At 44.5% G+C, this 25,218-nt stretch overlaps 3 protein-coding genes across 6 annotated transcripts; 1 reads left to right on the top strand and 2 right to left on the bottom strand.

Annotated features, from left to right (window-relative positions):
• Positions 1 to 2,290: 2,290 nt before the first annotated feature.
• LOC140355468 (syntaxin-binding protein 6-like) lies at positions 2,291 to 5,571 on the bottom strand. Of its 3 annotated transcripts, XM_072440158.1 has the most exons (7): positions 5,499 to 5,571; positions 5,036 to 5,190; positions 4,814 to 4,938; positions 4,146 to 4,413; positions 3,979 to 4,077; positions 2,951 to 3,105; positions 2,291 to 2,797 (listed from the first exon to the last, which is right to left on the bottom strand). In XM_072440158.1, the coding sequence occupies exons 2-7, from the start codon at positions 5,178 to 5,180 to the stop codon at positions 2,774 to 2,776; spliced, it is 816 nt and encodes a 271-aa protein (XP_072296259.1). In that variant the 5' UTR covers positions 5,181 to 5,190; positions 5,499 to 5,571; the 3' UTR covers positions 2,291 to 2,773. The 3 variants fall into 3 exon arrangements, with proteins under 3 accessions (XP_072296259.1, XP_072296258.1, XP_072296260.1); XM_072440157.1 differs by lacking the exon at positions 5,499 to 5,571 and having other exon boundaries at positions 5,036 to 5,205; XM_072440159.1 differs by lacking the exons at positions 3,979 to 4,077; positions 5,499 to 5,571 and having other exon boundaries at positions 5,036 to 5,205.
• A 323-nt stretch (positions 5,572 to 5,894) lies between these two features.
• On the bottom strand, positions 5,895 to 15,205 carry mcm9 (minichromosome maintenance 9 homologous recombination repair factor). 2 transcript variants are annotated; one of them, XM_072440153.1, is made up of 14 exons: positions 15,100 to 15,205; positions 14,165 to 14,342; positions 13,942 to 14,089; positions 13,232 to 13,338; positions 12,416 to 12,622; positions 12,275 to 12,356; positions 10,395 to 10,595; positions 10,183 to 10,308; positions 9,220 to 9,339; positions 8,983 to 9,157; positions 7,933 to 8,144; positions 7,018 to 7,218; positions 6,862 to 6,944; positions 5,895 to 6,646 (listed from the first exon to the last, which is right to left on the bottom strand). In XM_072440153.1, exons 2-14 carry the CDS (start codon positions 14,339 to 14,341, stop codon positions 6,485 to 6,487), a joined length of 2,001 nt encoding a protein of 666 aa, XP_072296254.1. In that variant the 5' UTR covers position 14,342; positions 15,100 to 15,205; the 3' UTR covers positions 5,895 to 6,484. The 2 variants fall into 2 exon arrangements, with proteins under 2 accessions (XP_072296254.1, XP_072296255.1); XM_072440154.1 differs by having other exon boundaries at positions 15,086 to 15,188.
• A 595-nt stretch (positions 15,206 to 15,800) lies between these two features.
• LOC140355451 (centrosomal protein of 85 kDa-like) lies at positions 15,801 to 23,937 on the top strand. The gene is made up of 11 exons (XM_072440155.1): positions 15,801 to 15,989; positions 17,092 to 17,247; positions 17,676 to 18,451; positions 19,247 to 19,332; positions 19,938 to 20,052; positions 20,127 to 20,288; positions 20,969 to 21,121; positions 21,200 to 21,354; positions 21,991 to 22,090; positions 22,792 to 22,945; positions 23,747 to 23,937. The coding sequence occupies exons 1-11, from the start codon at positions 15,956 to 15,958 to the stop codon at positions 23,887 to 23,889; spliced, it is 2,034 nt and encodes a 677-aa protein (XP_072296256.1). The 5' UTR covers positions 15,801 to 15,955; the 3' UTR covers positions 23,890 to 23,937.
• Positions 23,938 to 25,218: the final 1,281 nt, after the last annotated feature.

Genomic DNA, 25,218 nt, shown 5'->3' with positions numbered 1-25,218 from the left:
ACCAGGATTAGAGCAAAGTGCAGCACTAAACTACAACACAATCTGACCAAAGCAGGGCAATAACACCAGACCAAAGCAACAGACCTAAACACAGCAACACAACTAGAAAAAAGCATTAACTACAATATTAGTAGACCTAAACACAAAAAATCAGTTCAAAGCTCAGACTAAACGACAATATTAACATCAACGTAAACTGCAACAACACAACTGGACCAAAACACAGCAGTAACAAAAGAGCTAACTACAGTCCAAATATCAGACCAACAAAACCATAGCGGCAATTAGACAGAAGAAAACACAATCAGACAGAACAGAACACAATCAGACAGAACAGAACACAATCAGACAGAACAGAACACAATCAGACAGAACAGAACACAATCAGACAGAACAAAACACAATTAGACAGAAGAAAACACAATCAGACAGAACAGAAGACAATCAGACAGAACAGAAGACAATCAGACAGAACAGAAGACAATCAGACAGAAAATAAGTCAATCAGACAGAACAGAAGACAATCAGACAGAACAGAACACAATCAGACAGAACAGAAGACAATCAGACAGAACAAAACACAATCAGACAGAACAAAACACAATCAGACAGAACAAAACACAATCAGACAGAACAGAAGACAATCAGACAGAACAACTAAAACACATACCTTGAAGATGTAGAACTACAGTAGGTGGGCAAAGTAACACAACAACAACAACAACAGCAAAGCATTGAAACACAGTGAACACAAAGGGAGTCATCAGCGTATTCATGTGCAGGTGGAGCTGGTTAGATATTTTCTTTAATACTCTCGTTGTCAGAAAAAATAATGAATATAAGATTTGTACTACATCTGAACCAGCTGAAACTAAAGCCTCATGAGGACATCTTGATCACACACTGATCATTATTTTTGCTGATTGGTTCTTTCATCGTAAACAATAATCTGGCACATTGTTTATTTTGATGCAAAATAATGACAAATCTGTCATAAAACCTCTTGTCTCGGCCCATGTTCTGGTTTGAGGTCTGCATAGAGTCCAGATGCAGATTATTCCATTTCTAAATGAGTTGTAAACAGTATGAGTGTATTATGTACTATGTAAATGGGCATTTGACAGTAAAGTAAAAGAGAGAGCCCTTGACCCGTCCACCGCCTGCAGAGGACCCAGACAAGGCCCATGTCTGTGCCATGTGACCCAGGGGGGTGTTACAGGCTTTTTACCTCGTATTGTGTAACACGACTTTGTACACAACTTCAGACTTGAATAATAATGTGATTTTTTTTTTTTTTCATTGTACACGTATTGCTGACTCTGCCTCGTCCTTTTGGATGTATTATTATCTGTTTTTATCAATGTTTGGATGGATGTAGTTTCCTAAATAGAATAATAATAATAATAAAACACTTTATTTTTTGTTTATTTTCAACACTCTCTCACTAACTATACAGAAACATGATGTGGTTTATTAAATCATATAGGCCTACAACGTAATATTTAAAGCTAAAGTTGAAAATTGAACTTTCTGACTCACAGATTTAAACATAACTCTATATTTCAAATAGTTTGATTGAAAATACAATTGGATTTAATTGCAGACGACTTATCTTTGATGTAGCCTTGATTTTATTCTATAATAAAAAAGGAATATGCTTTGGACACAAATGGCACGGATTAGATGGATTGGCACTGCAATACACTGCCTGTCCAAAACATAATTCTCATTCGTGAAACAACCATGTGGAAAGACAAATCCCGTGGTCATGGAAAAGATGTCAGTGTGTTTGAGAAGGTAGTATGGCAGTATTGATGGTTCACGCTGATTGTAAAAGATCGTAAAGATGTAAACTGGGGACAAGAATGTTTTTGTTGTTTTATTGTTGTATTATTCATTTATATTTGTATTTTGTTTTACAGCACTGGCCTTACACCGGGTCAGAATGCTCTAGAACACTAAACTGAGGTTGCTTTATTGAGATCAATTTCATTGAGCCAAAATGACACAACATTGCCCTCTGCTGACACGTTTTAGTATTACACTATAGTATCCAAAGTATTTAATAAACATTCCCTCAACAAATAAAAAATAATCAAATCTAATAATGATTTTACAAACCACTATATTAATTGCTTAAGTGTTTTTTTCTAAATTTAAAATGTATGTATTTATATTTCACCAGTAGACAAATTAATGCCGACTTAATAAACAATATTTGACTGAAACTACTAAAACTCTTCTTTCTTGTGATTTTCATCCCTTGAGACCAGTAAGAGAAACTTCAAAGTGTTTTTGAGATTAGTGTTTTTATTTGATATTTTTGGACTGATTTGAAACGCAGACACATGTTACACGGATCAATCAAACAAAAATGACATTTACAACATTTACGATATTAAAAACACAAATTGACAAGACAGAGGCACATTTATGCAGACATTGTGAACAACAAACAGCTTTAACCGACATGGCCAACAATTATTACATTCTCCCCAAGTTTAAAAGCTAAATAACACAAGGATAGAAATACTTTGGGGCCATTTTATTCAAATAATGATAAGACAAATCACACAAACAAGCGTTCATCTTTATCTCTTATTTCCAGCTCAGGTGGAAAAGGCCACTTGATTCTTATTTTTTTTTCAGTATATTTATTTATTTGGTCGGGACATGTTAATGTTTCCATCCATTGTCCCTCATTCACTCTCACATCACGCTCTCATTCTACGTCTCTTCTTCACTTCCTGTTCCTGGTATTTCCACGTGTTCTTCACCTTGTATACTTCAGAGCCAACTGTAAAGAAGACCATCAATGCAACATAAGACAACTGCAACCTCCTGCTTATTTGTATCAACGCTAAACAATCATTAATGCCATTCATATTCAATCGTGTTCAATCACTGTCCAGTCCACTTGAGCGTCACAGTGAGCGGGGGGGGGACTGACCTGACGAGCGCTGTGTGCAAAGCGCTGAGCCGCCTCCCTCAGCTCCGCCGTCCTGTCCTCGGCTGCTCTCAGTCTGTTCTTCCTCTTCCCCAGAGCCGCGGTCATCCTCTGCACCAGTCTCTTCACGCCCCCTTCGTCAGACTGCCCCGGGAGTTCTGCTCGAAAACACAAACATGTGCGCAGAGACACTTTGAGACGTCTGCCTCTGTGCTCGACTCGACCGCACAGTGTGTAATGTACCGTATTTGCCGCACTGTCAATGAATGGTCAATTTTCCGATAATTTTTCATATATATAAAGGCGCACCGGACTATAAGGTGCATTAAGTGAAACAAAAAATGTACAACACAAAATCGCTTCGAGGTCAGTAAGCGCAACTAGAATTAATCCATATATAAGGCGCACTGTCGTTTTTTGAGAAAATTAAAGGCTTTTAAGTGCGGAAAATACGGTAATAATGTAAAATGTTATTCGAGTTGGTTTGATCGCGTTTGTGTCCATTGGCGATCTGTTGTCAGTGTGTTTCAGTCCAGAACGTAAAGAACGCATCGTTTCTGTCAAAGCTAGAGATCCTTTCACTGTGAGGCAAAAGTGCTAAGCAACAGTGCTAAGCAACAGGGCGCGTCGTTGCAGTGCAGCTCAACGAGAGAGAAAGACAGCCCTTCCCTCCGTGTTAAGACGCCATCCACTTGACAATAGCCCTTTGTCTGGCCTGACGCGGTCAAAGTGCTGACAGTGTTGGTATGACTCCACGCGTTCGGCCTCCGGGTTTACGCGAGGTCAACCGTGAATGGCCGCGGAGCGTGTCCCGGGACGGCCTGGCACCCCTCTCATCAGTTACACGGCCCCCGTCTGCGGGTTCGACGGCTTCCGAATGACGCCCATTGTATTTAGTCTCTCTAAATAAACGGAGCTACTGTTTCCAGCGGAGAGACTTGGGCGTGTGGGTACGGACAAACCACAATCAATCACACTATGGGAACACATGATACAACAATCTAGCGTTACTTGTCAGGACGATATCTTACCCTGATCTTTGCATTGCTTTTGTTTAGCGGCAACTCTGTTCTTCATGCGGTTCAGGAGAGCTTTACACTGGTAGACCACTAGGTTCATTCGGTGGGCATCTACAGCGGGTGAATAGCACGTTATAGCACTTGAATCATGGCGGACGCCGGTCACATTACAGCCTCACCTCGGGTCAGTTTGGGTTGGCAGTTGACGAAGTGAGTTTGCTTCAGGGGAACAATGCTCTTGCGTCTGATGCGCAGACTTCGGGGCGCCGGGCCGGGAGCGGGGCCCTCGCCCTGCACGGGTACAATCACCACACCTCCGGACGGCCCTCGCAGGTGCGTCTTGCAGGCCCCGTACAAAACCTGGACGAAGATGCACTTGTCGGCGGAAGAGCGCGTCACCCAGTGGTCCACCGTGTTGTCAAACGCCAGTTCAAACTCGGCGCTGTCCTGAGACACGGAAAACAAAGACTAATCATACATAAGACGATCACATTAAGCATTTAATCATCTCCTTTGGCTTTTAAGAGTTTACCGTATTTTCCATACTATAAGGCGCATTAGATCATAAGGCGCACTGTCAATGAATGGTCTATTTTTGATCATTTTTCATATATATGGTGCACTGGATTATAAGGGGCACTGTCGTTTTTTTTAGAAAATGAAAGACTTGAAATGCGCCTTATAGTGCGGAAAATACGGTATGTCTTTATTGTTATATTGATTGTGAAGTGTATGAAAACATATTTTACTAATACATTTGGACCCGAAAGAACTTAACAATGTTGTAAATAATAATAATAATCTGGTTGTGTTTCGTCTTGCTGACATGAAGCTCGTCTGTTCTGACCTTGAGTGGGTTGATGCCATTAACCTGCCGCAGTTCCTCCACTGTCCACTGGGACCTTCTGAGGATGGAGGCTCCGCTCTTCTTCACCTTTGAGATGTAGAGCTGCTGAGGTTTGCTCTTTGTCACTGAACACACAACAGAAACGTAAAGTTGGTCTCCCAGCAACAATTTGTTAGAATAAAATTTAAAAAAGAATAAATAGTCTGAGAGTGACGTTGATACCTGAGACGCAGAGGAAGCAGGAGCCACTCTTGCTCCTCAGCAGTGACCTGTACCTGCCCCTGGCCCTCTGCACCTCCACCGCCACCAGCAGCAGCTCTCCATACGGGACAAACAGCTCTCTGTTCAGCGCTGACGGGATGTTCATTTTCACACACCTATGACACACGCGCTGGATTTATGTTCATCAGACAAACGCAGTACAAATATCCAAACTGTACGCAGTGTTAGTCAGCGCCCACAGACCCCAGGTTCAGCTTGTGCAGAGAAATATTACAAGGACCAGAGACAACAAACTATTTTCAGTACTTTCATTCAGAAAACATGAGCTCTTCACTGTAAACTAAAGATTATTTGTGGATTTAGTATTTAGCTGCTCTCATTTTAATCGCATGAATAACAAACACATTGAAATAAGTCATATATCTATTTTATTATAACAGAATAACTACATTGCTGTGCCTACCTGCTCCTTTTCGCGTTGGTTTCCGTGGTTATGAGCCTTGGCACAGTTCCGTCCCTGATTCAGCCATAGCGGTCGGTTAGTGGTTAGTGGTCAGTGGTTCTTTCTCTTTCTCTTCTGCTGCTGCTTCTGCTTTTAAACGCAGACGGGGCGGAGGGACAGGGCTGAGGCTGTTGTGGGCCTCCAATTCATGCCGAGTCACGAGGGCAGCGGTCTAAGCTTCCCTCTCCCCAGACACTTCTCACCGTTGTGCCCGTTTGTTTGTGGAAACTTGAGCAGAGACGCGTTTTTTTACCCGGATCTCCTGAAAACGAGCTTTACTAAGATATGCACGAGGAATAAAAGACAAGAAATACAGTGATTTGATTTATTCATTGATAAATTGACTGGTCGATGTGAATAATGTCGGCGATATTTACAGTAGTTTGTGAATGTGTATTTTCTGTCCGTGGTTTTCCTCATGAATCACATCCACGTTAGAGAATTATCATCGTTCTGACCGTTTTCAAACACGACCGCTCATCCTGAAATGCTTTTCCTTCTGATTAGACATAGTTTTTATCCAAACAGGCATCCGCAGTCTCACCTTCACTAAGGCTTGGCACAGGCACATAATATGGCAAATGTGAGTGTTTTGTGCTTTTAACCCCAAGCATAAGTTCTGTTTGAATGCTACAAAGGAGAACTGGTTATTGGGAAGAACTGACATGTTAGTTTGTAGGTTATAGTTCTTCCACGATGAGCAAAGGCCTTTCAGAATGCTCACAATGAAAAATACCTCATTCTGACCTCTAGAGAGACTTTTTTTAACACATAAATTGATGACTTGACCATCTTTTTATGCTCTGGTCAAGCCCACATCTCATTTTTAACTAAACTTAAAAAAAAAACTGTGTACAAAGTCATGATATATAAAATGTGAGGGTTTGAGTATTAAAAATGCCACAGGTTATTGTAAATGATTATAAAATGTCTGTGTTCAGAGTTCCTCAGCTGACTGCTTGCTCTGAGAGTCTGTCCATCTCCTTCTGGAGCAGCTGGGGCAGCTGGAGCCCCTCCAACAGGAGCTGGCACTGAGTCCTGTACTGTTGGACGGGATCGTCAGGGAAAGACGTCAGCAACGCGTTCATGGTCCCGAGGAGAGCCCCGCCCTACAACCAAGACCACAGAGGTATTAACGAAAGACACGGAAGTTTGAATCATTTGTAGATATAAATCAGCCTCCCCATCCATCCCCAGCGACAGTAAACAGAATGCCACAGTAACGTCTGTGATGAGTGAAGATGCAAATAAGTGTGAGTAAGTGGTAACATCGTCTCTGTGAAATGTTTCATGTTTTATGTTGCCATGTGATAGACTTTCATACCTGCATAGAGCACTCCATGACAGAAACCGCCATGACAGCGTCCTGGATGGTGACGGTCTCCCTGTACATCAGCTTGGCATGTGCTGTGGTGAAGTTAAAGATATATTTAGTTCAATATGAGATCAATATAAAAGCCTGGTAGAGATGCTGCTGCACCTTCAGCCAGCCGGCTCAGGCTCTCCAGCATGCGGATGGTGGTGCGGGCGCTGCGCCCGTGACTCTGTCTCTGCAGCTGGTAGTAACTGGTCAGGACTCTGTTGGCGTCCTGTGAGAGCTGAGGCTGCAGTCGTTTAATCAGACAGAAATAAGCTTTCATCTTGTCTATGGACCACAGGGAGGACGAGTCGCCGGGTTGTCCTGAACATGCAACAAGGACCAAAATACACGTTTAGTCAAGTTATTGCTACTATATCATATGTTACTATATAACAACATGACTTTCATCATTAAACACGAGTATAAGTGGCATGGAGGGGCACCCGTTTAACTTTACAGGTGAAATGTAGTCATGATTCTTCAGTTCATCCTGATTATTTAAATCACAAATAATCATTACATAGTTCTGACTATTTTATTCAATCTATTGTTGAAAAACTACATCTATTTTAAGAAACACTTTTAATCTGGGAGTTTTTTCATAAAACTGATCACATGTTTTATACAACAGGAAAGAAAAGTTAAAGTGTCATTTGTTCATGTTTTCAGTCATTGTGAATAATCGTTACATTGTGATTCTTTTAAATAATTGTAACACTTCAATATCTAGACATCCCTAGTGCACTAAAGCATTTTTCTGGTGGGGGGGTCCTGCCTTATCCATGGAGACAATGTTGCTTTGCTTGGAATCTTCCACAGTATGGCTTTAAACTGGTGTTTTTATTGATCAGAAATATTTTACCTAAGAATTCTTACAAAGTGCATTTAAATATATCTAGATGTTATTGCCTACTGATTTGTTTACCTGCATAGCAAATACATTAATCCGTTATTAAAACAAGCCACTTTGTGTATAAAGAATACTCTTCTAGATTCTGTATTTCGTATCCGACACTCAGGCCGGAGGAGTAGCACCTGGACGTCCTCTGTCCTCCAGGATGAAGGAGGAGATGGTGCGGTCCCACTCCACGTTCCTGCTGTCCAGCAGAACCAGCACCAGGTCAAAGCGGCTGAGCAGAGGGCTGGCCAGGGCCACGTTCTCCGACAGGGACTGGCTGGGGTCGTACTGGCCTTTGGGGTTTGTGGCTGCCAGGATTGTGGTTCTGGTGTTCAGCTTGCACACCATGCTGCCAGGAGACAATGCAACCAGGGTTTGAAACATATCACATCATGTACAAGAAACATTATTGACATTAAAACTACACAGTACAGAAAGAGAACTACCTTATTTGACATAGTTTTAGCCGAGGTGCAACTTATACTCCGGATCGACTTATATATGATAATATTCATTATTTTCACACTTGCAACCACAAGAGGGCGCTCTAGGCTCTAAGCGACGCAGAAGAATAATCTGCACTTCCTCTACCTCTGGAGTTTGTGGAGTTGTTTAGAAGTGACACAGAGGAAGAAGAATTCAATGGATTTAGTGATAAAACTGATGCTTTGGTAAACTTGTTAGCATGTTCTTTATGCTATAGTTATCTGAATAACTGTTCATATGTTACGTTAACATACCAGACACTTACCACAGTTCTGTCTGTGCGTCATGTAGCTGAAGGTGTTAGCGTTAGCATACGTACACCTATTCACCATGTTCTCTCATCTGTTATTATTTTAAATTGCATTTCAAGATGAAATGTCTGTTATTGGTCTTGGATTTGATCAAATACATTTCCCCTCAAAAATGTGACTTATACTCCAGTGCGACTTATATATGTTTTTTTTCTTCTCTATTATGCCAACCTCTGACCTTAACAAACGGTGATACATTGTTATTAGTGTGCCTGTTATTATCGGCCTGACTCGACTATATGTTCGTACGTGTTGAAATCACTTTCTCATCATCATATTACGGTAACGACTCAAGCGCAAAAAGACGGCAAACTTGTCTTTGCGGTTTCCACAAAAACCTCAGAACCTGGTACGGTTCTGAGGTTCGCCTCGGCACCCCCCGTGCCGTACCCGGCTTTGGCCACGCTGATGGACTGCTGCTCCATGGCCTCGTGGATGCTGATGCGGTCGTGCTCCTTGATGCTGTTGAACTCGTCGATGCAGCAGAGGCCCCCGTCGGACAGGACCAGCGCGCCTGCTTCCAGGTGCCAGTCCCCGCCGTCCTTCACAGCCGCCACCGTCAGACCTGGAGGGACAGCGGTTAAAACACGTTGTCAACACGCGGCAGCATCACTGTGGGGGGCATACCGGCGTTCGTGGACCCGATCCCGGCCGTAAGCACCGAGCGAGGCATGACCTTCACGGCGTACTTGAGGAACTGGGACTTTCCTGTGCCCGGATCGCCCACCAGCAGCATGTGGCACTCACCTGCATTAAAAGACAGAACGGTTTAATATGTAATCTGCATCTGCACCGTGACATCTTCTCATTCTTCGTTATAGAAGTGAGTTCAGTTGCCAGGCGGCGCCGTTCTGACTAAAAACGAGTATGTGAGCAGGGAACTCTCATGCTTCTTAAAAAACACCATGACACCAATATAATCAAAATAAATGACTAGTCTACAATTAAAATAATCGCGATAGTATTTTGTAATTGTTATCTGGACAGCACAGACTCTGCTAAAAACACATGCCAAAAGATAACAGCATTATTTAATCAAAATGTCAACAAAGGATGAAGAATTTCTGATAATCATCGATAAAACACGTTGTTTCATAAATATTCTTTATCTAGACGCCTCTAGTCAACATATTTCAAACTTTTTGTGTTTAAAATGTCTTAATATTTCTTCATATTAACTAATTAAATTATAATAAAGGCTGCAACTAATGATCATTTTGTAAAGAATAGTCTAGTCTAGCAATGAATCAATTAGATGTTTAGAAAGCAACAGTCGCCTGATGACATTTGATTTTTGAGCACATTTATGGATTAAAGAGTGTTTTCATCAAATGCACAAACATCATTTTCAAGCAGTCGCAGCTCAATTTGAGTCATAAAACATCTTTTCTCAGCTCATGGCATCTTTGTATTAATGATTATTTGATTATTAAATTAGTTAGACAATTATTTAAAACGACTAGTTTGCGACTTGTTGCCGCTCAAGAGACAAACTAAATAAAACATTAGTGCGCGGTGTGAATAAACTGTTAAAACATCTCGAAAAAAAGAGAAAATTATCAATCAGAAGGACCAGAGGAGGAACGGCACCTCGAACTTTTCCGCCCGTCGAATCGATCCTCTGCACTCCTCCGGCCATCACCATAACGACGGCCAGTTTGACCACATACATGCCGAATATCTGCGGGCAAAAGCTCATCAGGATCTGGTCCCTCCCTGCAGAGAAGAAGCGAAAATCGAGCCCAAACCACTCAATGACATAAGACCCACGCGGCAGGAGAACTCAGTCTCTGAGAACTCACCGGCCAGAGGGTCGTCCCGGTGGGCGTCCCAGAAGCCCTCCGCGTCCTGGTGGGCCTCGTCCAGCAGCACGGAGGCGACCGCGTGCTGGTTGTTCACCTCGATGTTGTTGGCCTTCAGGATGAGCTCCACGTCGCAGCGAGAGCCCTCGGTGAAAGCCCTCCAGCGCCGGCACACGACCCCGTACGCCGTCACGTCGTCTCCTGGAAACGAGCAACGAGCACGACATTAACGGCCTGGAGTTAAATTAGACGAGCAGCAAAGTCATTGTTTCAGAATTCATATTGTTGTTGTGGTAATTCTTCTGGCATGTTGGGAACTACCCCTGTGTGTAGTTCCCGTGCCCCTGTGTGTAGTTCCCGTGCCCCTGTGTGTAGTGCCCCTGTGTGTAGTTCCCGTGCCCCTGTGTGTAGTTCCCGTGCCCCTGTGTGTAGTTCCCTTGCCCCTGTGTGTAGTTCCCTTGCCCCTGTGTGTAGCCCCTGTGTGTAGTTCCCTTGCCCCTGTGTGTAGTTCCCGTGCCCCTGTGTGTAGTTCCCGTGCCCCTGTGTGTAGTTCCCGTGCCCCTGTGTGTAGTTCCCTTGCCCCTGTGTGTAGCCCCTGTGTGTAGTTCCCTTGCCCCTGTGTGTAGTTCCCCTGCCGCTGTGTGTAGTTCCCTTGCCCCTGTGTGTAGTTCCCCTGCCGCTGTGTGTAGTTCCCTTGCCCCTGTGTGTAGTTCCCCTGCCGCTGTGTGTAGTTCCCGTGCCCCTGTGTGTAGTTCCCTTGCCCCTGTGTGTAGTTCCCTTGCCCCTGTGTGTAGCCCCTGTGTGTAGTTCCCTTGCCCCTGTGTGTAGTTCCCCTGCCGCTGTGTGTAGTTCCCTTGCCCCTGTGTGTAGTTCCCCTGCCGCTGTGTGTAGTTCCCTTGCCCCTGTGTGTAGTTCCCCTGCCGCTGTGTGTAGTTCCCTTGCCCCTGTGTGTAGTTCCCCTGCCGCTGTGTGTAGTTCCCTTGCCCCTGTGTGTAGTTCCCTTGCCCCTGTGTGTAGTTCCCCTGCCCCTGTGTGTAGTTCCCTTGCCCCTGTGCGTAGTTCCCTTGCCCGTGTGTGTAGTTCCCTTGCCCGTGTGTAGTTCCCTTGCCCCTGTGTGTAGTTCCCTTGCCCCTGTGTGTAGTTCCCTTGCCCCTGTGTGTAGTTCCCTTGCCCCTGTGTGTAGTTCCCTTGCCGCTGTGTGTAGTTCCCCTGCCGCTGTGTGTAGTTCCCTTGCCCCTGTGTGTAGTTCCTGTTCCCTTGCCCCTGTGTGTAGTTCCCTTGCCGCTATGTGTAGTTCCCTTGCCGCTGTGTGTAGTTCCCTTGCCCCTGTGTGTAGTTCCCCTACCCCTGTGTGTAGTTCCCCGGCCCCTGTGTGTAGTTCCCTTGCCCCAATTTTATCGTTTTAAATCAAAATTTTTCTCTACAAACGATGCACTCAGTTTTGTAATTGTTGTACATCTTCAAATCAACATTCACAACATTATCTAAATGTTAATGTATTAACCATTAGTAAGTTATATAAGTTATATTTTTCTTCCACTTTTACAAAATTGTTTTTCGTTTGTTGTAGTGGCCAAACTGAACTCGTGCCACTGAGATGTGCACAAACAGCGGTTGCTATGGGTGACGTGCTTTAAATGGCTATTGTGTCTAATCATTCTTCACACCAGCCCAAGCGTCTTGGATGTAGATAAAAGGTCACTTTATTCAATCATATCAAAAAGGCAAAACTCCAGTGTACCAAGTGTCAAAAGCCCCTGGCCCCGAGCCAGGCACAACACTAGGGCGCCACCTGCAGGCCACACGGTCGCTAAACAGTTTGGCTCTTACTATGTATTCATCATCATTGAGACACTAGGTTTTTGACAATGTAACTTTACCTGATTTACAACAGTCAACCAAGTCATCGTCAAGGGCGATGAGCATGGAGCGTGGAATACTGCCCACCGACAGCCGCTGGACCTGCAGAGACAGAAACACGGTTCAACTGAATCAGGGTTTGTCGGAGCAAACGGCTGTACCTGCTCTTGGATCTTGATCTCTTGGTAGTCTCTGCAGGAGGCGGGCTCCGTGGCCCCGGAGAGGCAGCTGAACTTGTGGGATTCACAGCGCTCGGGGTTGGGACAAGCCACAGGAGCAACAAAGGCGTAGAACTGGTCGAACTCTGCGTTGACTTGAAAAACATAGCGACACTTGGCGCACATGTAGTCGCGCTGATACTCCAGCACCTGTCAAAGACGTGTTTAGACTCTATGTTTACAGTCACTAACAGAAGTTACATGCCCCAAGCCCGCCCAACTTCTGAAAGTACTTTTCTGACTCATGTCAATAACATGGTGGTTTTCAAAGAAATATGTACAAGTTCAAATTATGCTAAAAGTTTTAATAACGTGGTAATTTAGTGTTTAGGTTTCAGATATAGATTTAAATGATGAAGGGTTGTAGCCGACTTATCCATTCACTCCCAAACGCACTGTAAGCGTCTTCTTCTAATCAGAAACATAGTCAAATAATAAAACAATTGGGCGACTACAACCACAGTGTTGTGATCATTGTTTTCACATCGCTTATCTGCCCCAAGACAGTTTTAATTTACTTCTGGAACCTCGAGGTCGACAGTCACTGCTGACCTCCGTGTCATTTTAGTAGCGATTATGAATGATGTCTGGTCATTACAGTGCACTGAAACTCTAATTTAACTGGGGATTATGGTCATACCAGTGGGATTATCACTGGTATGATGCTAAGAAGCTCACAAGAGGGTACTATATAATTACAAAACCTGTAACAACTAAAAGCTTGTATTCCTGAGTGAGAGTAAAGCAAATGAGGCCCACCTTAGTGTCACAGGTCCGAATGACAGTTCCAGTAACTGACAGAAAATGACCAACATCTTTAGATCTGGGAATGGTTTCTCTGGTGAGCTCAGGACACACAGGTAAACCTTCAGAAAGAACACTCATTAAACTCATAAACCACAGCCTCATCTGCTTGTACAGCAAATCAGCAAGTATAACAATAATAACCTTCAGTTTCCCAGCGATGCTGTGCTCAGAGCACATATGCAGGGGAAGTATGACAGCTGGAGCACTGTCCTCTGCTTCTGACTTTTCCTTTCAATAGTATTTAATATTTTAGTTTACTGTGTCTGTTCATTGCTGTTCACATGTTTCTCTCCTTCTTCCAGTTCTCTCAAGGAGTGGTTCTGTTTCAGACACTGCTGAGGCTGACCTGTAGATCTAGATGCTCCTCATCTGCCTGGATGAACTGTCCTGCAGCTGGATGAACCTGCCTCTCTCCTCCGGAGTGGTTCTGGCGCCACAATTTATCTGACAATTAAAGCGCATCAGCCCAGGATCTCTCCTTCACTGTGGTGCTCCCAGAGGTTTCTACTTTTTCCCAAAGGGTTTGGTAGTTTTTCCTTGCTGAGAAGGACAGGGGACATTTTTCACTGTCACCCTTCGAGGCAACTGCTGTTGTGATTTTGGGTGTTACTAAAATAAATTGAACTGAAGTGTAAAGGCATCTTACACAGTTTGACTCTCACCTGAGATTCGTGCATGAAGTGTGCACAGTGGCTTCCGCTCTGCCGCCCTCTGCTGGCCATCCTTTGAAAGCTCCTGGGCTGTTAGCTGTAAAATCTCATCAAAAAGAGACAAGACTTCACTGGGATACACATTAAAATAGTCCCCAACCTGTAAGAAAAAACAATCAATCAAACAGCAAATGAATGTAATATAAAGGTAAATAAATGCTTCATGAGGCCTTACTTCCATATTTGCTTCAAATAGGTTCATGGCGTTGACAACTATGGCACGGTGAGTGTGCACTTCAGCCTCTGCGATGGCCTTTGTGATGTCTTCAGAGTGATGCTCCAGGGCATAGTTCTTGAAGACGCTGCGGATGAGGGCCTCCTCCTCTGACCTCAGCCTCTCACACTGGGCCATTCTGTCACAAAGCACATCGCCTTTACATTGGAAGTAACGCAAACAAAAGTACTGCACAAAGTCTTCCAGGTTTTTGTGGTTTTGTAATAATGACTTTGTTGACTGGAATAGTAGCTTCATGAAATATCTATCAATTTAACACTAGTGTCAATTTGGGAAGAAATGTTGAGAATCTTATTTTTAAATACAGAAGTAGAGCTGCGTTAAAAAAAAAAAAAAAATCTAAAATCAAAATACAACCTTAATTTACACACAAGGAGCAGTTTAACCTTTATAAATACTTATATCATATATTGTATTTGCCAAATCATAACTATTGTATAAATTAGACAAGCTTGGGTCCTTGTTTATAGTGTAGTTGCTAGGTAACAGTTATGGACCTAATCTGCTGCCAGATAAAGGTTACAGCTATTCAAGGAAAGTTCCGCAGAATGGCATTAAAACGTTCCGATGCCACTAAGCCAACTTTCAGGTCAGATCTGTGGAGAGGCGACCACGTTCATTGGAGAGAAAAAAAACATGTATTTTGGCGATTAAAAACACATGCAAGCTACATAAGCTTAATGTCATACTGCGGAACATTGCATGAAAAGCAATAATATATCCATGGAAACGCAGGTGACAGACCCTCCACCAGAGAAGTTACAGGCTGAACCAGAAGTTTGGTGTTTATACTGTATTCAGTCGGTAATGTTTGGTAGACAGTGGGCAAACCGTCGCTGTTTTTGACCTAACGTTAACGACTATTATCAATTTACCTGCAGAACAATGAGGAATATCCCCAGATTATAAAGAATCACATGTTGTTGTTGTTCTGCCTCGGCTGTCTTGTGTTTCCCGGGTCGAAACCATACATCCATGGTCGAAACGCTCGGTTTACGGTACGTTTAACCCTGAGCTTTGTATTTGGGATTTAATTTGTACTTAAAGAAGAGCATGTCCACCTCAATCCGTTACCAAATACAGGTATATGACAAAAAATACATTTGAAAGACTGGATTCCAAGTCGTTTGACGGACTACAAGAAAAAGTACTCATTTGACGTAAACGTTTATACGGAGAAGAGGAGCCTGGCAGGAAAATCTGTGAGAAAAATACACGTTCTCTTCTGCTTTTTCTTTTTCTTGCGTGTTTTAGGCAGACTAGACCAGACACCTCTTGCGTGGTGCTGCCTCTCACAGGTTGTTTGTGGTACTGCAGTTGTGGATCCGCTCAAATCTTTAGATGGAAGTTCTGTGTCGTAATCCGTTAATAACTGCCACGGCGACTTATTTTCTGAGCATTTATCAAACAATACCACTTGAATGAACTGAAATAATTGTAATTCCAAGTTCAGTCCAGTCAGGCATTTATAGAGATGTTTCTACATAATATCTTCTACTTCTTCTGCTGACGTTTCTCTGACAATGCGTGCTGCTGTCGCCCTCTAGCGCCCGCACAGAGTGGAGTTTCTCCGCCTGTGCTGCTGATGCTGCTGTATCATCTGCTGCTGCATCCCATCCGGACGTCCAGCCGCCTCCTCCGCGCGTCCGTGCGATGCTCGACCGCTAAAGAAATGCGCGTAACGTTGTCCCGCTCTGCCCCGGACTGGATCTGTTTGGTTATGACGAGAAGATGGAGAGAACTGGGTCAGACATGAGTAAAACAGGTCAGTGGGGCTGATGTGGTGCGCGGCGTCATCCGGGTAGGAAAAGCTAACGATGCTAGCAAGTGACGTGTGGCACAGTTATGCACAGAATGTCCCGGGATATTTGTTATATCCGGACCGGCTGATCGGTACCACAGACCCACAGGAGAGCGTGACTGATGGTTTCAGATGACTTTACTGCATTGTTTTGAAATGCTTTGTCATTAAAGTGTTCACAATTCAATTATGGGGGCGAAATGAAGTAGTCATAAGTGGCATTAGATCCAAAAATAAATGTCTTATACCAGTTATTTTACATTTCTATTACAGATGAGGTCCAGTTGAATCTAAAAATGAGGGATTTTGCATTTTGCCTTCATTAAAAATGTCTGATATCACTTACATGTAGCTGAGTGCTTTTCATTTGCCAACAAAGTATTGATTTTTCATATTCAGGGATTATATTTCACACATGATGTTCCACTTCATTCTTGTCTCCGGTTGCCTCAGTCCCAGAATTGTGGCTGTATTTGTTTGCAAACTGTTAAGACGTCAGAGGATACGTTGTTGTGTGTGTGACGCTTGTAAAGAACGATCGTTAAAGAGCTACAGAAGAACTATAACAGGTTCAGGTAACTTTATTCATACCCACAGGTAGAACCGGTTCACAGTTGGATTGGATTTGGCTTCTGTACACCACACACACAATAACATAAAAACAGACATGAGATCATAGATTAAAAACAGAGAACAAGTACATTACAATGAGTACTTGCATAAAACCATAAAAAGAGCCCACAATTAAACATTTACAGTCAGCATAAGAAGGATCACACTGATGGACAATTAAGGTGCAAGTTACAGCTTATTTAGCAAACAAACAGCTGCTGAGATGAAGCTGCAGGAAGATGCCAGAACTCCAAAGACATATCACATATTATAAACATCACATATTGCTATGCTTTACCAAGACTTGCTTGAGCCTCTGTTCAGTTCTCCGGGATCCTCTCCGAAGAACTGCAAACAAATAACTGCGTGTTACCGTGTATTTCTCACGTCTTTAACCGCAGTCGTTGCGTGTGCCGCGGGGAGAAACGTTCTAAACCCGTTTGCTCGTGCTCAGGCTGCAGCAGTCACGGAGGATCCACGGAGCTCCTGTCTGGCCCCAGCAGCCCTCCAGCCCGAGCCCCCCGCGCCAGGACGTCCGGCCGCAGAGCCAGTTCTCTGTCTGACAGCGGGGACACGGGCTTCTACACCTACAGCTCCGACAGCGTGGAGGGTAACATCCATCATTTTGAACACTACGGACACTGAAGTCACATTACACAAGCTGGCGCGCAGTAATACATGTCAACTTCACCATGACTATGTTCTGCTTACCGTATTTTCCGCACTATAAGGCGCACTGGATTATAAGGAGCACTGTCAATGAATGGTCTATTTTCGATCAGTTTTCATGTATAAGGCGCACCGGACTATAAGGTGCATTAAGCGAAACAAAACGTGTACCACACAAAATCGCTTTGAGGTCAGTGAGCAGTCAGTAAGGCTTTTAAGTGCGCCTTATAGTGCGGAAAATACGGTACATGTCTGTATGAAGGCATGCTTTAGAACTGTTTTCAGAGTGTGCCACATAAAATTAGGGTTGCATTCTACATTCAGGGGTAGTATCTGTCTCTCTGACCTGTGCATGGCGTTCTCCTCCAGACGTGTCCTCCTACCCGCAGAGAAGCTCCACGCTGCAGCCCCAGTCCCTGTTGGTCTCTGGTCTCTCCCCGGCGTCCCTCAGGCCTCTTTCCCTGACCCGCTCCTATGACCAGCTCTCCGCCCAGCAGCAGAGCACGGCGCAGTGGTACAAGACCTGCCAGCGGCTCACCTCCGCCCCGTCGCCCAACAGCAGCGGCAGCACCACCACCGCGAAGAACAACCAGGAACCCCTCCGAAAGAGCTCCTCGCTGAACAAGCTGTCGTCGTGGGCGGTCTACGACTCGGCGCGCGCGTACAGCGGCGGTAAGAGCGGCGACTCGCAGGGGTCTTTGGACAGGGGGCTGCTCAGAAGCTACAAAAAGGACACGGGCGCGAACAAAACAGACTTCTACCTGCCTTTGACGCCCTCGCTCCGATGCAACAGCTCCCTCCTGCGCTCGCCCGGCTCCGGCCCCTGTCATTACTACAAACTGAGCCGGAAGTCGTCGGAGTCGGACCGGTCCCTGCGGAGGAGCACCTCGGCCTTCTCCTCCCCGATCAAACACAACCTGTTCACCGGCTTTGCGTCCCCGCAGGAGCTGTGCGGCCGCAGCTTGAGCGAGCAGCCGCCCTTCGACCAGCCGCTGCAGCCCGAGGTCCGCACCCAGATGTGGCTGAGCGAGCAGTTGGCCTACAAGCCCCGGTGTGAGGTGGGAAAGCACGACGCGGCGGAGAATTACGGGGACAGATTCAACAAGCAGTCGGGCTTGTCTCCGCTCAAGTCCGGACTAAAACAGGTCAGAGAATACACAGAAATTAATAAATATACTTCATTATTTGGGCATTGTGTGTACTATATATATTCGGGATGTCAAGATTATTCGGTTAATCGATTAACTTCATTATTCAGATCATGGTATGAACATAGAACCAAAAACTAATAATCGTGACAATTTTAGAAGCTAAATTAAGTATTTTTAGTTCAAGCTATTGTCCAAAAAATAGATCTAAATGTAAATAACGTTTTATTCTGAATTTGTCATATTTTAAGGGAAATGTTGAAAAATCTGTAGAAAATGACAGGATATTATACTTGGTACACTCAATCATTCCAGTCAAACTTCATGCTTAATTTACACAAAGAAACAACTAAACATTAATTCAACAAAATAAAGTCGCTCTCATATATTTTTATCTGTCAAAAAAAATAAAAATGGTGACATTAGATGAATTTTTGCCCAGTGTTTCCTGGGTAATTTCCTAGTTTAATGTCAAACAGGAAGTGAAATTATAAACCTAAAAAATGTGCTATTCTAAGCAAAATTCCAAATATATTTATCTTAACTGCATTTTAGTTCAATGAGTTGTCTGTTTATTTTGTTTTTAAGAAAGTTCAAGTTTGTAAAGCTGCTCACAAACCTGAGGAATAGTGTTAGACAGTTAAGTGTCTGTTTTGTTTTCCTCGCAGCAAAATGTTATATTGTGACATACTATCATATATCAAATGTGTACACGATGAATACCATACGGCCCTAACCCTAACCCTCATCATTCTCACGTAACGCCTGAAACTAAGTGCCTGGACTTTTCAGACGGCAAAGTGCGGCCCGGAGCCCGTTCCTGGGCTGGTGAAGTTTCAGGAGGGGCTGCTGAGGCAAAGGGAGCAGGAGATAGACTGGTACTGTCCGCCAAATTGTCATCGTGAGTACAAGTGTCTCTTTTTCACCTGACGCTTCACGTGTGTGTGTGTGTGTGCCTGCCTGCGTGTGTGCGTGTGTGTGTGTGCGTGCGTGTGTGCGTGTGTGTGCGTGTGTGTTTGCGTGTGTGCGTGTGTGCGTGTGTGTTTGCGTGTGTGCGTGTGTGTTTGCGTGTGTGCGTGTGTGTTTGCGTGTGTGTTTGCGTGTGTGTGCGTGTGTGTGTGTGTATGTGTGCGTGTTCGTGTGAGTGTGTCTGTCTGTGTGTGTGTGCGTGTTTGTGTGTGTGTGCGTGCGTCTGTCTGTGTGTGCGTGTGCGTATGCGTGTGCGTGTGTGTCTGTGTCTGTCTGTGTGTGCGTGTTTGTGTGTGCGTGTGTCTGTCTGTGTGTGTGTGTGCGTATGCGTGTGCGTGTGTGTCTGTGTCTGTCTGTGTGTGCGTGTTTGTGTGTGCGTGTGTCTGTCTGTGTGTGTGTGTGTGTGTGTGCGTGTGCGTGCGTGTGTGTGTGTGTATGTATGTGTGTGTGTGTGTGTGTGTGTGCGTGTGCGTGCGTGTGTGTGTGTGTTTGTGTTTGTGCTTGTGCGTCTCAGGCAGAAGCAGCAGATCGTGCAGCTTCAGGCTCGGATCACGGAGAACGAGCTCCGGGTGCAGCAGGTCCAGCAGAGCCACAGAGTCCGGCTCGACGATCCCCCCATCTACAGCAAGGTTCTGTCCCGCCTGTAGTAGACTGTAGCGCCCCCCGTCTGCGCGCTTTAATAACACATGTGATGTGCCCGTAGGACAGAGGGGGGCTCCCGGGCGAACGTGCTCCCTTCACACTCTGCGATAAAGATCTGAGCCAGAAGCTGAGCGGGGCAGAGATGGAACTGCTCCACCTGAAGAATGTGTTCAAGCAGGTCACGCACAAGTACACGGAAGACGTCTGCAAGATGGACGACAAGGTACAACGATGGTCTGACTCTAACGATGGAAGGGGGAGGGCCAAGAGGGAGAGAGGAGAGGTGAGAGAGAGAGGAGGGGAGAGAGGGAGAGAGAGGAAGGAGGAGAGGAGAGAGAGAGGAAAGGGTCACACAGAAGTACACGGAAGACAAGCAAGATGGACGAAAAGGTACAAATGATGCTCTGACTCTTAACGATGGAAGGGGGAGGACAAAGGGGGACAGAAGAGAGAGAGAGGAGAGGAGACAGAAAAAGAGAGGAAGGAGGAGAAAAGAGAGAGGAAAGGGTCACGCAGAAGTACACAAAGCTGTCTGCAAGATGGACGACAAGGTACAAATGATGCTCTGACTCTAACGATGGAAGGGAGAAGGGAAAGAGGGAGAGAGGAGATGTGAGAGAGAGAGAGAGAAAGGGAGGAGGGGAGGGAGAGAGAGAGGGAAGCCAGGCCAACGTGAGGATTTTGCCTTTGCCCCATTGTCCTCTTGAAGCCCCTCACGTCCTTTGAGTCACAGTTTGTTATTGTTGTACTGTATTGCTGTCTCTTTTGTAGCACAAGCATTGACTCCCTCTTTTTGTCTCTGTCCATCGCGCTTTGTCCATCGCGCTTCGTCCATCGCGTTTCGTCCATCGCGCTTCGCCCATCGCGCTTCGTCCATCGCGCTTCGTCCATCTCGTTGCTCAGATCCAGACCCGGGACCGGTACATCTGCAGTCTGAGGAAGAAGTGCGCCCGAGAGAGCGAGCAGAAGCTGGAGCGGCAGCAGCGCGTGGAGACCCTGGAGTGCTACCTGGCCGACCTGCCCACGCTCACGGAGGCGCAGGGCCAGAGCCGCCGGGTAAACGAAGCCCCGCCCCCCCCACCTCCGCCGCCGCCGTAACGAGCGAAAACCCTAATATGTGTGGTGTGGTTTCAGCTGAAGGAGGTCAAGCAGAAAGCCAAAGAGATGGACAAACGTGCGTCGTGGTTACAGAAGAGCCTGGAAGAAGGACAGCTGCGACTGGGAGAAAAGTATCTGGAGATGGAGCGGCAGAACAGGCGGGAGAATGAGCTGATGGCAACTGTGCTCGGGTAAAGTACTCGAGTACACCTGTGGCGCGCTGGTTTAGAGAACATGTGTCCAGATGTGGAGCAGATAATGCTACACACAGTCCACTGCAGATCTAGTTTTACCTGCTGCTCCTCCTTTAGGTTACTACTGCTTTAGTGCTACTTTATAGACCTAGTTTAGAGCTGGTGGTAATCAAGAAGCTAGATTGTTGCTGTTTGAGATGTTTGGAAAATTGGATGATGTTGCAGTTATTGTTTTGGAGATGTGGAAAAATACAATATTGAGTTGAACAAGATCATCTCAAAAAGGGACAGAAAGGTCTAATCTCCAAAATGAGCGCATCGTGTGACATTTCTGCATCTTACCTTCAGATTGTGTTCATGAGTTATTATTTGTCTAACTACTGTATTTTCCGCACTATAAGGCGCACCGGACTATAAGGCGCATTAAGCGAAACAAAGCGTGTATCACACAAAAACGCTTGGAGGTCAGTAAGCACAACCAGAATTATTAATCCATATATAAGTCGTTTTTGAGAAAATTAAACTGCGCCTTAAAGTGTGGAAAATGCGGTACTTTTTACTTCTACTGCGTAATATTCCTTCGACTGCACTTTTCACAGTTCTTCTGCTAATGCCGGCGCTGTTCTCTTGCAGCCTGCAGCGGGAGGTGCAAAGGAGCCTGGAGGCCAGGGTGCGTTTGCCCGTGTCTGACCCGAAGACGCTCCAAACAGAGAAGCAGGACTGCATCGCCAAGGCAACGACACACACACACGTTTGCTTTCAGTGCTTTGTTTGATTCCTGGGGCCATGACAGTGACTTTACCTCCATTTCCTATAGATTCGCACCAACACTTAACTATACATATATTATACTATTACTATTACTACAAAGCAAGTCAGTAAAACATGTTTGTACGTCTGAATCTCTCCAGGCGACTGATCAGCAGAAAGAGCAGCTCGAGAAGACGTCTCTACAACTGATGGTAGGTCAGTTATCTTGACTATAGACGACGTCAAAAAACGCCATGTTTGAGTCATTAAAAGAGGTTTTATGACTTAGAACAGCAGTGTCATTTTAGCTAAACCCGGGTCAAATCTGGGCCTTTCGCTGAATCGATGAATCAAAAGAATAATAGAACAGTTGGAGGAACGTACACGTGTATTTCTCTTATAACGTCCTGCCCCAGTTTCAACGCCATTTCACGCCGTACTATCCTGTCCAATAAAACATACGGGCCATGTAAATACTTGGCAAGAACACATGCTGGAGGGACAAATGAAACCCCTTCAGTGAGTCATAGCAGTGATGATCTAACGCACATCCAGAGTAAGAAATGGCGAGTCAATGAGAGAGTTTCTGTAGCTGCGGCGTGACTCACCCTGTCGAGTCTCACCTCTTCAGGACTGTCCTAGCGTCATCTCAAATGTGTCGATGTTCTTCTGTGTCCCCCTCAGCAGCAGACGGAGACCCCGCCGCAGAGGCCTGAAGTCACTCAGCTTCTCCGGGACATGTCGGTGTGCGTGAGGGACCTCCAGAACCTGGGAACCGTCCTGAGCCAGAGAGCTCAGGGACAAGAGCCCAACCTGTCCGTGCTGCTGGGAATCAAGTGTATGTGGATTACCGTATTTTCTGGACTATAAGTTGCAACAGCCAAAAAATGGATAATAGAGAAACAAAACATATATAAGTCGCACTGGAGTATAAGTCGCATTTTTGTGGAAATTTATTTGATAAAATCCAAGACCAAGAACAGACATCTGCTCTTGAAATACAATTTAAAATAATAACAGATGAGAGAACATGGTAAATAGGTGTACGTATGCTAACGCTAACACCTTCAGCTACATGAGGCACAGACAGAACTGTGGTAAGTGTCTGGTATGTTAACGTAACATATTAACAGTTATTCAGCTAACTATAGCATAAAGAACATGCTAACAAGTTTACCAAAGCATCAGTTTTACCCCAAATCACTAAATCCATTGAATTCTTCTTCCTCTGTGTCACTTCTAAACAACTCCACAAACTCCAGAGGTAGAGGAAGTGCAGATTCTTCTTCTGCGTCGCTTAGAGGCTAGAGCGCCCTCTTGTGGTTGCCAGTGTGAAAATAACAAATAATATCAAATAAGTCGCTCTGGAGTATGAGTCGCACCCTGGCCAAAACTATGAAAAAAGGTGCAACTTATAGTTCGGAAAATACGGTTTGGTCAAATGAGATGCAATGTGACTGTGGAGAAACCAACTTTTAAAGAAGAAGATGCACAAAACAAAGCAGAACAAATGTTTTAATAAGATTATATAAATCAAAGAAGAAACGCCACAATCTCATCTCGATAATTTCTGTGTAAAATTGCGCATCATCCATGGATTTGTGTGGATTTGAATTGAATTTGCCTGTTTTCTCTTCAGCCCTGAGTCTGTCCGTGGAGGAGAGCGACCGCCGCGAGCCAAAGGACGAGGAGCTGACGATGAAGCTCCAGGAGGTGGCCAAGCTGAGGCGGGACATCGAGGAGCTGAGGAGGACTATGGCCCCGCCCTCCGCCCTGCACTGAGGACCGCGCGGTGCCCTGGTGGGTCCATTCTCAGACAGCGTGCACTCCCTGCCCTCATTTGTCCAACGTCAGTACAGCGGACAGTAGAAGCATCTGGATTTGGATCTAGTCCCACCGTCGCATTGTCCTTTTTGACGTTGGACAAGTAATTAAGCACTAAAAACATTAATTACTTATTTCATAGCAAATGTAGGATATATTTGCAGGTTGATTTGTATTACACTGTTAATTTTCTGTGCTTTCCAATGAGCCAAAACGACATAAATCTTTTTTTATGCAATTCTTTGTGATTTCCTGTTCGGATAAACACACTTTTTGCCGTAGACACAGGATCAGAGCAGCGTGGATAAATGAGGGCTCGTGTTTCTTGATTTGTTTTTCCCCGCTTTTGTGGTATTGAAATAGAACAAACGCACTTGGCTCCTGCTACATGCTCCTGACCAAGATCCTGGTCCTGCAGAATCCTCCCTGGACACTCAGAGAACACATTTCTTTTGTAGATAACGTATATTTGTCTATTATAACCTTGCCTAAACCTTACCTTTTTGACTCTGTAGCGCACTATGTAAATACATGTTGAAAATAAATGATATAACCTGCTAAAGTACTTTCAGTGTCAATGTTTGTTATTTTCACAAATGACTACTTTGACCTGAACTTGTTGTTAGCGCTTGTTCTTAATGTCTTATACATCTTGTCTTTAAAATATTTTTGCAATTTCTTTTTTATTTTTAACTGGCACTGATGAAAATTGTTGAATTAGAAATACAAAAAAAAAAAAAATTGAATCACAAACGTTGACATGAGCGCAACTAAATACATGTCCTGCAGATGGCGCTGTAACATGTAATACAGCCTATGATCCGGGGACCCTCACTGCTAATTGAAAATGCTGGATATAAGTTCAAGTTGCACATTTAAAATCATGTTTACTTTGTGTTCATTTGAGTTGCTTCGTGTTATTTTTCCCGAATGTGACACAATTTAATTATTATTATTATTATTATTTTTATTAAATAACATCATTTGAACATTGCGTCTTCCGTCTCACGACCCCCAGCTCATGCTCACGAAACAGGCACATTTTATAGTCTGACAGTGACTCCACAATTCATACAACTAATGAGAATATTGTAAATAAGCATCTTTCCAACTGCTGTTCTTTTTTCCCCCCATCGTTTCAGTCAGTTTTGTTTTGTGACACAACAACCAGCAGAAGGTCAACTGTGACTTCAACACTGCTGGTTAATCATTCCAACACAAGCAAACAACAGAAACAAGCCCATGACAAATAAAGATCAGTGTGTTATTTATTATTTATGTAGATAC

Source organism: Eucyclogobius newberryi, unplaced genomic scaffold (genome assembly GCF_026437365.1).
Source record: "Eucyclogobius newberryi isolate DKJ021-1_F unplaced genomic scaffold, fEucNew1.0.hap1 SCAF_1, whole genome shotgun sequence".
Taxonomy (NCBI): Eukaryota; Metazoa; Chordata; class Actinopteri; order Gobiiformes; family Gobiidae; genus Eucyclogobius; species Eucyclogobius newberryi.
Note: the sequence above shows the minus strand (reverse complement) of the source record. Positions and strands in the feature narration are given on the sequence as shown.

Bases quoted from the DNA above. Each gene is read 5' to 3' on its own strand.
- mcm9 (XM_072440153.1), bottom strand. From the start codon at position 14,341: ATGGCCCAGTGTGAGAGGCTGAGGTCAGAGGAGGAGGCCCTCATCCGC. The intron at 10,309-10,394 runs GTGAGTTCTCAG...TCTTCTCTGCAG, and splicing joins CCGGGACGACCCTCTGGCCG to GGAGGGACCAGATCCTGATG. The intron at 8,145-8,982 runs GTACGGCACGGG...GTCTCCTGGCAG, and splicing joins ATCAGCGTGGCCAAAGCCGG to CATGGTGTGCAAGCTGAACA.
- LOC140355451 (XM_072440155.1), top strand. From the start codon at position 15,956: ATGGAGAGAACTGGGTCAGACATGAGTAAAACAG. The intron at 15,990-17,091 runs GTCAGTGGGGCT...GCTCGTGCTCAG, and splicing joins GTCAGACATGAGTAAAACAG to GCTGCAGCAGTCACGGAGGA. The intron at 20,053-20,126 runs GTTCTGTCCCGC...ATGTGCCCGTAG, and splicing joins ATCCCCCCATCTACAGCAAG to GACAGAGGGGGGCTCCCGGG.
- LOC140355468 (XM_072440158.1), bottom strand. From the start codon at position 5,180: ATGAACATCCCGTCAGCGCTGAACAGAGAGCTGTTTGTCCCGTATGGA. The intron at 4,939-5,035 runs GTATCAACGTCA...TTGTGTGTTCAG, and splicing joins CTGCTTCCTCTGCGTCTCAG to TGACAAAGAGCAAACCTCAG. The intron at 2,798-2,950 runs GTCAGTCCCCCC...TCTTCTTTACAG, and splicing joins TTGCACACAGCGCTCGTCAG to TTGGCTCTGAAGTATACAAG.